The 13,682-nt window shown below is 47.3% G+C and overlaps 1 protein-coding gene across 1 annotated transcript in view; it reads right to left on the reverse strand.

Moving 5' to 3' along the window:
- Positions 1 to 3,245: 3,245 nt before the first annotated feature.
- The window catches only part of LOC141103886 (vitamin D3 hydroxylase-associated protein-like), a 36,742-nt gene continuing 26,305 nt past the window's right edge, over positions 3,246 to 13,682 (reverse strand). Inside the window, 5 exon segments of the mRNA XM_073593946.1 lie at positions 3,246 to 3,624; positions 6,537 to 6,682; positions 7,563 to 7,671; positions 8,141 to 8,180; positions 8,487 to 8,530. Of these exon segments, the coding sequence (XP_073450047.1) occupies positions 3,499 to 3,624; positions 6,537 to 6,682; positions 7,563 to 7,671; positions 8,141 to 8,180; positions 8,487 to 8,530 (465 nt within the window). The 3' untranslated portion in view covers positions 3,246 to 3,498.

A 13,682-nucleotide genomic window follows, 5' to 3' on the forward strand; every position in this document is an offset into this window, starting at 1 on the left:
CTGACTGAAGAGGACCTGTCAGTCATATGACATCACAAATTCTGACTGAAGAGGACCTGTCAGTCATATGACATCACAAATCCTGACTGAAGATGACCTGTCAGTCATATGACATCACAAAATCCCCACCGAAGAGGACCTGTCAGTCATATGACATCACAAATCCTGACTGAAGAGGACCTGTCAGTCATATGACATCACAAATCCCAACCGAAGAGGACCTGTCAGTCATATGACATCACAAATCCTGACTGAAGAGGACCTGTCAGTCATATGACATCACAAATCCTGACTGAAGAGGACCTGTCAGTCATATGACATCACAAATCCCAACCGAAGAGGACCTGTCAGTCATATGACATCACAAATCCTGACTGAAGAGGACCTGTCAGTCATATGACATCACAAATCCTGACTGAAGAGGACCTGACAGTGACATTTGAGGCTCTGAGCCGGTGATGTTGCGCAGGCACGGCGGTGAGCGAGCGGACGCCCTCAATACATGTAACAAGCGAATTGTGTTCTTAGATCTAGTGAGTGTTCTCTTTTTAGTGGAGTTTTAAATAAAAGTTTTATTGCAGAGAGCACTATATTGGTTTTGTGTTTTGTGATGACATGATACGAGTCCCTGGAATTGGAGGAACGGCGGAATAATCTCGGAGATCAGCCCCCCTATCTGTGAGGGACACATTGGGGGGGGGATGGAGATCGAGAAAGAGAGAAACTGAACAGCCGAGTCCTGAGAGGAAGAAAAAAAAAAGACGTTTGTGGAGTGAAAATAAAGATTTGATTTGAGTCTTCCTGACCCTTCCTGGAGGGGAGGAGATTAGAGATCTGATGGTGATGTCCACAAACAATGAGAATCATGGAGAAGCACGGAGATAGGATAATAAGACTTCGATCGAGATTGATTTATGGGACATTTGTTATGATTTTTTTATGATTTGGATATTTATTGCATGTATACATAGCACTAAGTATATCACTGAATTATCATTGTAGTAGTGCTGCACTGTGTGTATCGTTTGGTACATTAAAAAAAAAATATATATATTATAAAAAAAAATATATATATATATATATATATATATATATATATATATTTTTTTTTTTTTTTTTTAAAGTGTAGTGATTTCACTTAAAGTGTATAGCGGCTGCAATTTTGCACTTGATGGATTATTATTAGGGTGGCGCCGATTGTGTCACACATCTGTCAGTGACACGTCTGTATGAAGAATTCCCATATGATGATGTCACAATAGACATTTTGTATCAGAGAAGCGCCACCTTCAGGGCTCATTTAGACGTGCCCCTTAAAGCGGAGTTCCATCCAAAAATGGAACTTCCGCTTTAAGGGAGGTGACCCCCTGACATGCCACATTTAACATGTCATTTTTCTTTGGGGGGGGGGATACCCTCTTTTTAGAGGGTCCCAGCTCCCATTTCCTCCCGGCGCACCGGGAGATCACCTCTCACCCCCCCAGCCCCCCCCTCGGCAATAATCTGGGTCATGTCACAGGTCCCAGATGATTGCGCGGCCAGTCACGGCGCGCGGCGCAGCTCGCGCGTGCGCAGTGCGTGCCTGGCTGTGAAGCCACAGCCGGGCGCCCACAGTGACAATGCCGGCGCCGCAGAGAGGAGGGGGAGAGGAGCGGGGCTTCGTTGCACCCGCATCGCTGGACCCCGGGACAGGTAAGTGTCCGATTATTAAAAGTCCGCAGCTGCAGCATTTGTAGCTGCTGACTTTTATTTATTTATTTTTTAAGCTTTAATGCGTTTGGGGTGCGGCAAAGCCTGGCAAACCACACAATTTTGACACAACAACGTGAACAGCACCGGGGCGCTGCAACGCACGCAACTTTGACAGGCGTTCGTGGAGCTTCACAGTGATGGGATGTGGGAAACGCACAGGAATCGCTTACATTTCCCGCATCGCATCGCCTAGCAAACGCACTGTAATTTATGTCATCTGCTGCGGGTGCCAAACAGAAGTTAACGACGCCCCAAAAGCAAGGTCGCAGAACGCAGTGCATTTGCTGGAATCGGATCACACTGGGTATGGACGGGACGCCCATGCGATCGGATTCCAGTGCAGCAAAAAATTTAAAAAAAAATAGACGCCTGCACCGCTTTTCATGCGGATGCGGTGCGATTTGAGCCGTACAAAACGATGGGCTATCGCACCACACGGAATCGCATGTGATTCGCACGGGTTAGGTTCACACTGACGCGATGCGGGAAACACAGCAAATCCTGTGTGTTTCCTGCACAGCAATAGGGCCCCAGAGGGGGAATCCAGGGGCCCCAGGAAACTAATAGCTTCAATCGCACTGCACATACATCGTATATGATGTGCGCAGGAATGCAGTGCGATTCCTGCGCAAATCCCCTGTGATTCTGTGCGGTGCGATTCCTTTTGCGAATCACATGCAATGTGACGCATCACATCAGTGTGAGCCTAGTTTCACACTAATGCGATGCGGAAAAGGCAGCGAACCTTGCACATTTCCCGCATCGCATTGCAATCGCACGACATCCACGTGATCTGCCGTGGGTGCCGATGTTAGGCTAACGACATCCATGCGATGCGATTCAGGTGTGGGAAAAAAAAAAGGGTCCTGCACCATTTTGGTGCAGATGCGAAGCGATATGAGCCAAAACAAATCACACCGCACAGACATCGCATGTGAATGCGGTGCGATTCCTGTGCGAATCACATGCGATGTGACGCATCACCTCACCCAGCCTCAGAAACGCTTATGAAAAACGCCCACTTTTGGGCGTAATTCTCTCCTAGATATGAACCCCATGACCTTTCCTGGGGCCCCTGGGTTCCCCCCTCTGGGGGGCCCTATCGCTGCGACTTTTGTCTGTAGCCTGGTGATGTAATGCGGCTTCACTTGGCCTCAGCCGCATTACCAAGGTGCGGAAATCTGGGGCTCGGCCTGGAAATGTAAATTCTGCGATTATCGGTGGGAATTGGCTCGGTGAAGGTCAGAGGTGCGGAACGGCACCTGATTGTCTGATACGGCCGAGCCGAGGGACACCATCTGGAGGATCATCAACTCCAATCATCTCCGGGAGAATAAAAGCCGTTAAGAATCTCATCTGCGCTGAGATATACAATCCAATCAGATGGCGGAACCGCCAGATGACCGACTAATATCCCCGAACGTTCCCGGCGCAGGACATCAGAGGAGACGGAGAAATACAAAAACCGCCATTCACACCACAGGAGGCCCTGATTGCAATGACTCAATCCCTTTATTTCCAACACCAATCAGAAGGCAGCGCTCAGGCGGGATGGATGGAGTGCAGCCGCCATCACCGGGAATTATGGGGGGGGGGGAGACAGAAGATTTTGGGGTAATTATTGCATGGAGGAGACATCGATCGCATACAAAGCTACCAAAACAGGGGGCAGAACATGAAATGCCAGCTAGACGCGGCCTACAGATTTATATATTCTTCTCCTGTATTCATAGACAGGTCCTCTTCTCATTTCTTCATCTGCCGCACGTGGAGGGTCTGGACTTCCTTCATGAGACGCAGGCAGAGCTCATCCTGGTACGGCAGGGCCACACACTGTACAGACAGCGGCAAACCCACCCCATCCGCCACCGCCTGCAGAGACACAGAATGAGAGGAGAAGATACATTGAGGAAGGAGTAGAGCGGTACGTGGCGGCTTCACTAGAAACAGGCAATCCCTTACTGACACTGAGCACCTCCCACTGACAACAGTGCTGGGGCAATCTTCCCACATGCCACTGCTGCGCTCTACATCACACGCTCCTGACCCCCGCTCTCTGTGCATTGTACACTCCTGACCCCCACTCTCTGTGCATTGCACACTCCTGACCCCCACTCTCTGTGCATTGCACACTCCTGACCCCCGCTCTCTGTGTATTGTACACTCCTGACCCCCACTCTCTGTGCATTGCACACTCCTGACCCCCGCACTCTGCGCATTGCACACTCCTGACCCCCGCACTCTCTGCATTGCAAACTCCTGACCCCAGCACTCTTTGCATTGCACACTCCTGACCTCCGCACTCTGCGCATTGCACACTCCTGACCCCTGCACTCTGCACATGACACATTCCTGACCCCTGCACATTACTTGCACCTGACCCCTGCACTATGTACATTACATACTCCTAACCCCTGCACTCTATACATTACTTGCACCTGACCCCTGCACTATGTATATTACATATTCCTGACTCCTGCACCCTTTACATTACACGTTCCTGACCCCTAAACTGTACATCACTTACTCCCAACCTTTGCAATCTGTAGTTTACATACTCCTGACCCCTGCACTCTATACCGTACATTCTGTGCATTGCACACCCCTGACCCCTGCACTCTGTACATTACTTACATCTGACCCCTGCACTTTGTACATTACATACTCCTGACCCCTGCACTCTATACCGTACTTGCACCTGACCCCTGCACTCTGTACAGTACACACTCCTGACCCCCGCATTCTGTACATTACACACTCCTGACCCCCGCATTCTGTACATTACACACTCCTGACCCCTGCACTCTTTTTTGCATTACTTACATCTGACCCCTGCACTTTGTACATTACAGACTCCTGACCCCTGCACTCTATACATTACTTACTCCTGACCCCTGCACTCTGTACATTACAAACTCCTGACTCCTGCACTCTGTACATTACACACGGCTGACCCCTGTACTCTGTACATTACACACGCACACACCTTACCCCAGCAATCTATGTTTTACCTACTCTTGACTCCTTCACTCTGTACATTACACACTGCTGACTTCTGCACTCTGTACATTACACACTCCTGACCTCTGCACTCTGTACATCACTTACTCCTGTCCCCTGCAATCTGTACATTACACACTCCTGACCCCTACAGTCTGTACATTACTCCCTCCCCCTCTTGAACCATACGAGGCCACATGCCTTCAACATAAGGGGGCACCCCCTGGCAAAGCACCTTGTCCCAGTGTTAATGAGGACATGAGCCTCATCCCCACAGCCCTGACCCGGCGATTGTTGGTGGTCTGAGGGCAGGGGGCTTATTAAAGCCCACTTTAACTAAGAATGCCCCCAGACAGAAATTGTACTATGTAACCCTGTCTCATTACATTGAGGGAAGGCGACGTGTGCCCCCATAAGCAGAACCCTACAACCACCAAGACAAGTTTGGGACACGAGGTCCTTGTCCTCATCAAAATAAGGGTCCCCCCTGGCAAGCCCCCCCCCCCTTTATGTTAAGAGCATGTGGATCTGGTATGGTTCAGGAGGGCGGGGGACATGCACATCTCCTCGCCTTTCCTGACCTGCCAGACTGCTGCTTGGCTCTGGGCTAAAGTCTTTATTGTCTCATCCAGTTGCCACGTAGCCCCCCAACTATTTCATGTCTCTGTTCTGTGTGCAGAAAACATTGGTGATGGAAGAGTTTCAGAGGTTTATGTGTGTCTGTGAGACTCTTGGTGTGGCACAGAACCTATAGGACTGTGTGCCATGTATAGGGAGTTGGGTCACAATTATTCATCCATGAACCTTTACACATGTCCATTGCAACTGTTCTCCCTATTTTGTCCCAGGAGTCACCTGTAGGGATGTGCTGCCCTCTACTGTCTGCATTTGTTAATGCCAGTAAATATAGTACGTGTGCACGATGTTGGGTAAAAAAACCATGGGATGTTGGGTAAAAAAACAGAGAGAGAAAGTGTCAGTCACCTGTCCTGTCCAGGGCAGTTACTGCTGTTGTATTTTAATCCGGACCAGAATAAGAGACTACTATGCAAGTATTCCTATGTTCTAACAGTTTAACTGCAGCTGCTCAAAGCTTCTTGAGTGTATATCTGAATCCTTGTGATAGATGTATCTGTCCTATTGTTATTATCCCACATGCACAGTGCCAGGTAGGTAGGTCTGTGCTCCTGTATGTGTGTAGTGGTCACTGTCCAATAGGTGAACCTGTTTCATGCAATATGGTTTTTATAAAGATCCTGTTATTCTAGGTAACACTGTCCCTTCTGGTCTGGGATTCTATAGCTAGTTTTAGCTCAGGGCTCAATAACCAGCATAGGCTAGAGACAGGTTAGGCATCTGATGGCCACTTCTGGTAGTTAGAGGTCCAGTTGCATGACAGATTAGAAACTACTAGGAGTGGGACTAAGACACAGAAGAGATAGGCTGACACTAAGTTCCAGTTACTGTTGGTTAGAAGCTCCTTTCCAGGCTGGTTGGACAATGGATGGAGGCCCTGTTCTGGAAGAAGGCCCTGTCCTAGTTGGGGGGGTGGAGGTCCTGTCCTGGGTGGGAACCCTGTCCTGGGGGGAGGCACTGTCCTGGGTGGAGGCTCTGTCCTGGGTAGGGAGTGGAGGCCCTGTCCGGGGTGGAAGCTCTGCCAACTTTATTGTCAATTCCACTCGTCCACCTTTCTTCTGGTTCTCTTATTTACCTACAGGTTTAGTGCAATATCCTGTTTGGGAAGGGCCATTTCTCCCCCCCCCCCCCAAAAGAGGGCTACACACCTTTTTGAAGCATTTGTCCCAGTGGTCATTATTGTATCCGGTGTAATGTCTCAGTGCCTTCTCATCTTCTTTGGTGACAAAACCCACAGGTACCACGCCGGCCGGGAACTGGAGCATATTGTACAGCATAGTGTAGCTGATAGCAGCTGAAAGAGACGACATTATAGGTGGAGTCATGTGGAGTTGTGAGCACTTCCATGTCCCTATACCTGTCTCCAGTACACTCATGTGGAGTCATTCGACTTTCTCTACCTCTTTCTACCGGTCTCCGCCACATTGGCTGACAGTAGAGGACACGGGGGTGGGCATGCATGATCTGACCAGCCACAGTACCTTTAAACACAAAGGATAGACCCTTCATGTTCAGAATTATCAGTGGAGACATTACAGCTACCTTTCACCAAAGCCAAGACCCTCCATCCCTGTCCCCTGTGTTGCTCTGCTTAGAAGAACATCCAAGTTTTCCCTCATTTAGTGGGTGATTTTTCGGGGGTGACCCATAAAAACCACCAAAACCACCTCACTTCCACCATTCTTATTGACTTCGATGTATTTTACCCAAAATGGAGCCATTTCCCAGACTTATGCACTTATCCCAGGGAAACCAAAACCAATCAGCCCGGTTCTTCTGACCTGTTCAGCCAATATTCCTGGCCCTCAGCCTCAGTGTCTGCAGATCACCAATACACATTACATTGCTGGATTAGAGACAACCACCTGAGGACTATGGGAGTCTGAAAGGATCCAGAGGAGAGGGAAGGTCACCATACATCAGAGTTCCCATCACCCCCTTTATAGGGTCCATTATCATTCCAACATACCTGCTGAAATCTGACCCTACACTCTCAATCTATGTAATATGAGGACCAACCCCAATGATTGGCTCAGTTTGTATCCGATCAGGCAGACACTCTTTCTCTCTATAATTGGTGGTAGATGTGAAGAAGATTGTAATGTGTTTGATGAGATTTAATAAACTCCTAACATCCCGTCCTCCCATCCAGACAGTCATGACACAGAACCTACCTAGAAGTTTCCCTGGGTATCCAATGTTGAAGGCCGGGCTTAACATGGGACAAATGATGGCGTCCAGATTCAGCTTCTTCCATTCCCTGATGAACTCCGCCTGATATTCCTGGAGGAAACAACGCAGCGCATCACCACAGAAGCTGGGGCTTGCCACAGGAGCTTACATTCAAGACAACAGCTGACATTTACTGCAGGAACTGACACTCTACACAAGGGCTGAAGTGGTCAGTGACATGGACGGGGGCGATGTGTCGGTGATGATATCTCTGCATGTATGACAAATCATATACTGGATGGTGATCAAAATCTTAATTTGCCGTAAACAGTTCAATTGATCTATTAAAGTCTGAGAGCCAAACATGTGAAGTCCCCAGTAACCAGTCGGATCCCACATCCATTCCTCCAGAAAAATGATTTGTTGCCATGGGAAAAACAGACATATTTCTGCATGCTGCACCTTTATCATGTAATGTCAGAGAATCGGAGGATGAGGTGAAGAAAGTGGAGAAATTACAGAATTAGAACAGATCTCATGTGTGACCGCATCTCTGCCCTCCAGACTCCGGGAACCTTACCTGCAGGGCTACATGGTCCATCCAGTGTTCCTGTATAGATCTGCATTGAGGAAGCACAGATTAGTCATTGCAGACACTCAGAAATCTTCAGATTGTCCTCCATCTTCCCCTCTGCCATTTTTAGCCCCCAGTAACCCATCCTCCCCATAATGTGCCTGAGAAAAGGGACCCCTGAACTGAATGGGCCCCTAGAAAGTCACACCCAAGGGGTGCCTAGAGATGTTTATCTTTTTCCTATACTTGCATAAAATGCCATAAGCGGAAATCAGAACTGTCCTGAGGTCTACAAACTCCTCCCACATCACATCTGACCAAAAATAAAGGCGTACGAAGGTGGGAGGCTTACCTGGGTCCGGCAAGAGAGTGGATGATTTTAGAGATCCTGGGAGCCTGCAAAATATTTCCAATAAAAGATCTGACAAATGATCATCATCATCAGAAGCAAACTATGCGGAGTAAACCCAGCTATTAGAGGGCCCAAAGGGCCCCAAGTGTGATGCTGGGGAAAGGACACAGTATGGGATTGCTGGTAGTGTTTGATATGAGGAGACTCCTCATCCTCATCACCGGCATCGATCCCAAGTCTAGAATTGCAGATTGGTGGCAACCAATTACAAGGAGCAACAGCTTCACTTCATATCTTATCTTACTGAATTTTTGAATCTGATCATCCTTTCAATTCATTAATGCAATCCACCATCACCTCCATCCAATCTATCCAATCCAACGCACCATCACCTCAATCGAATCTACCCACTCCAAATCACCATCACCTCCTTCCAATCCACCCAATCCATTTCACCATCACCTCCATCCAATCTACCCAATCCAAATCACAATCACCTCCATCCAATCTACCCAATCCAAGGCACCATCACCTCCATCCAATCTACCCAATCCAACGCACCATCACCTCCATTCAATCTACCCAATCCAATGCACCATCACCTCCATCCAATCTACCCAATCCAAATCACCATCACCTCCATCCAATCTACCCAATCCAATGCACCATCACCTCCATCCAATCTACCCACTCCAAATCACCATCACTTTCATCCAATCCACTTCACCATCACCTCCATCCAATCTACCCAATCCAAATCACCATCACCTCCATCCAATCCACCCAATCCACTTCACCATCACCTCCATCCAATCTACCCAATCCACTTCACAGTAATCTCCATCCAATCTATCCAATCCACTTCACCATCACCTCCATCCAATCTACCCAATCCAAATAACAATCACCTCCATCCAATCTACCCAATCCAATGCACCATCACCTTCATCCAATCTACCCACTCCAAATCACCACCACCTCTATCCAATCCACCCAATCCACCTCACCATCACCTCCATCCAATCTACCCAATCTAAATCACCATCACCTCCATCCAATCCAAATCACCATCACCTCCATCCAATCTACCCAATCCACTTCACCATCACCTCCATCCAATCTACCCAATCAATTTCACCATCATCTCCATCCAATCCACTTCACCATCACCTCCATCCAATCTACCCAATCCAAATCACCATCACCTCCATCCAATCCACCCAATCCACTTCACCATCACCTCCATCCAATCTACCCAATCCAAATCACCATCACTTTCATCCAATCCACTTCACCATCACCTCCATCCAATCTACCCAATCCAAATCACCATCACCTCCATCCAATCCACCCAATCCACTTCACCATCACCTCCATCCAATCTACCCAATCCAAATCACCATCACCTCCATCCAATCTACCCAATCCACTTAACCATCACCTCCATTCAATCTACCCAATCTAAATCACCATCACCTCCATCCAATCCAAATCACCATCACTTCCATCCAATCTACCCAATCCACTTCACAGTAATCTCCATCCAATCTATCCAATCCACTTCACCATCACCTCCATCCAATCTACCCAATCCAAATAACAATCACCTCCATCCAATCTACCCAATCCAATGCACCATCACCTTCATCCAATCTACCCACTCCAAATCACCACCACCTCTATCCAATCCACCCAATCCACCTCACCATCACCTCCATCCAATCTACCCAATCTAAATCACCATCACCTCCATCCAATCCAAATCACCATCACCTCCATCCAATCTACCCAATCCACTTCACCATCACCTCCATCCAATCTACCCAATCAATTTCACCATCATCTCCATCCAATCTAGCCAATCCAATTCACCATCACCTCCATGAAATCTAACTCACCGTCACCTCTATTCAATCTACCCAATCCAATTCAACATCACCTTTATCCAATCTACCAAATCCAATTCACCATCGCCTCCATTGAATCTACCCAATCCAATGCACCATCACCTCCATCCAATCTACCCAATCCAATTTACCATCATCTCCATCCAATATACCCAATCCAACTCATCATTGCCTCAATCCAATATACCAAATCCAATTCACCATGACCTCAATCCAATCTACCCAATTCAATTCACCATGACCTCAATCCATCTACCCAATCCAATTCACCATCACCTTCATCCAATCCACCCAATCCATCATCACTTCCATCTAATCTACCCAATCCACCATCACCTCCATCCAATCTACCCAATCCAATTTACCATCATCTCCATCCAATATACCAAATCCAACTCACCATCGCCTCAATCCAATCTACCCAATCCAAATCACCATCACCTCCATTAAATCTACCTAATCCACTTCACAGTAATCTCCATCCAATCTACCCAATCCAACTCACCATCACCTCTATCCAATCCACCTCACCATCACCTCCATCCAATCCAATTCACCATCACCTCTATCCAATCCACCTCACCATCAGCTCCATCCAATCCAATTCACCTACACCTCCATCCAATCCAATTCACCATCACTTCCATCCAATCCTCTCAATCCAATTCACAATCCCCTCCATTCAATCTACCCAATCCAAATTCACCATCACCTCCATCCAATCCACCATCACCTACATCCAATCCATCTATTCCAACTCACCATCACCTCAATTTAATCTACCCAATCCAAATCACCATCACCTCCATCAAATCTACCCAATCCATTTCACCATCATCTCCATTCTATCTACCCAATCCAACTCACCATCACCTACATCCAGTCTAGCCAATCAAATTCACCATCACCTCCATCCAATCCACCCAATCCAATTCACATTCACCTCCATCCAATCTACCCAATACAATCCACCACACCTCCATCCAATTCACCTAATCCAATCCAGAATCACCTCCATCCAATCTAATTCACCATCACCTCCATCCAAGCTACCCAATCCACCATCACCTCCATCCAATCTACCCAATCCAAATTTACTATCACCTCCATCCTATCCACCCAATACAATCCACCATCACCTCCATCCAATCTACCCAATCCAATTCACCATGACCTCAATCCAATCTACCCAATCCAATTCACCATGACTTCAATCCAATCTACCCAATCCAATTCACCATCACCTTCATCCAATCGACCCAATCCATCATCACCTCCATCCAATCTACATAATCAAATATCACCTCCATCAAATCTACTCAATCTAATTCACCATTATCTCCATCCAATTGAATTCACCATCAACTCCATCCAATCCACTTCACCATCACCTCCATCCAATCTACCCAATCCAATTCACCATCATCTCTACCCAATCTACCCAATCCAACTCACCATCATCTCCATCCAATCCACCATCTCCTTCCTCAAATGTACTGCCCCCGTCATCCAGTTAACTGACCCCTCTATCCAGGTTCCTTCATCTAGTCCACCATTCTGTCTTGCTAACTTACTGTCCCCTACGGCAATCCTTACATGCAACGTACTCCAGTTATGCAAGGGGAGTGGCCATTTTATTGAACAAATCCCTTCCATATAAGGTAGTGCATCTACAAACTGATCAAGATGGCCGATTCATAATTCTATTACTGGAGATCAGGGCGGTGGTCTATGCTTTAGTGAATATATATGTGCCTCCACCCTTTGACCACCGGGTCCTCTACAAGGTATATGAGCTTTTAGCCACGTTACAATTTTCCAGAATATATATAGCTGGAGATTTTAATTCTATCTTGGATCCGTCCCTGGATTCGTCCAATCCAAATAGGGCGTATTCACCAGACCTGCTTCATTGGGCACAAGCTTTTAATTACACTGAGATTTGGAGATGGAAGCACCAAACCGCTAGGGCTTACTCCTTTCACTCTACTACTCATAAATCTGGTTCCAGGATCGATTTGGTCTTTGGCAACACCTGTGCCCTGGCGGCGGTGAGAGGGGTCTCGTACTTGCCGGCGGGCCTCTCTGATCATGCACCTCTGGAGGTCACTTTGGAGTTGTCGAACACCAGGAGTCATGACTGTTGGCGTTTAGCACCCAAATGGGTGCAGAATTCGAGGGTGGGGGAGGTGGTCTCTCCCAAACTACAACAATACTGGGAGATTAATGAGGATTCAGCCTCGGAGCAGATAGTCTGGGATGCTTTTAAGGCCAACACCAGAGGAGAATACATTTCAGCTATTAAAGCGGTCCGTTCTGAGATGTCAGGTCGGGTCCAGGCACTTGAGGAGGGAGAGGCTAGAGCGGCGGAGGCTTTTTCTGGCTCCCCGACCCTAGATCACTTTACCCGGTTAGCCGAGGCAAAAAGAGCATTGTCTTTACATCTTGTCTCAGCCACACATCTAGATTTAAATTCCTTAGCAGGGAAGATCTTTGAATCCGGAGATAAAAATAGCAAACTCCTGGCGAATTTAGTTGCGGACTCTAAAATGCAGACGGTGGTGTCAGAAATCTGTGGTTCAGATGGTCAGGTTATCTCTACCCCCGAACTAATTATAGATGAATTCAGATCCTTCTACGAAAATTTATATAAGGCGGTCCCTGGATGGCCTGAAGATCGACGTAGGGAATTTTTGCAGTCCCTACGCCTACCCATTCTTTCGCAGGAGGATTTAGAATTTTTAGACAGAGAGTTTACCATTGAGGAGATAGAGGAGGCGATCTGCTCATTTCCTAGTGGTAAAACACCAGGGCCCGATGGCCTACCTGGTGAATGGTACAGAATGTACGCCTCACTACTTGCACCAAAACTGTTAAAAGTCTTCTCTGAAAGTAAAAAACAGATGTCCTTACCCCCTTCAATGTATCAGGCACACATAGTCCTCATCCCTAAGCCCGGCAAAGACACATCCCTCTGTGCTTCTTATAGGCCAATATCCCTGCTAAACTATGACCTCAAGATTTTGACAAAAATGCTAGCGACCAGACTGAGGACGATTCTTCCTTCCCTAATTAATTTAGACCAGACTGGTTTCATGCCAGGGAAGTCAACAGATATAAATTTACGTAGGGTGTTCACCCATCTCCATCTGCCTCCCACTGAGTCCTCTACAAGAGTAATGGTGACACTGGACATTGAAAAGGCCTTCGATTCAGTGGCATGGCCTTTCATGTCCATGGTATTGGAAGTTATGGGTTTTGGAGAGGTATTCCGCAGATGGATTGATAT

Source organism: Aquarana catesbeiana, linkage group LG07 (assembly GCF_042186555.1).
Source record: "Aquarana catesbeiana isolate 2022-GZ linkage group LG07, ASM4218655v1, whole genome shotgun sequence".
NCBI classification, from domain to species: domain Eukaryota; kingdom Metazoa; phylum Chordata; class Amphibia; order Anura; family Ranidae; genus Aquarana; species Aquarana catesbeiana.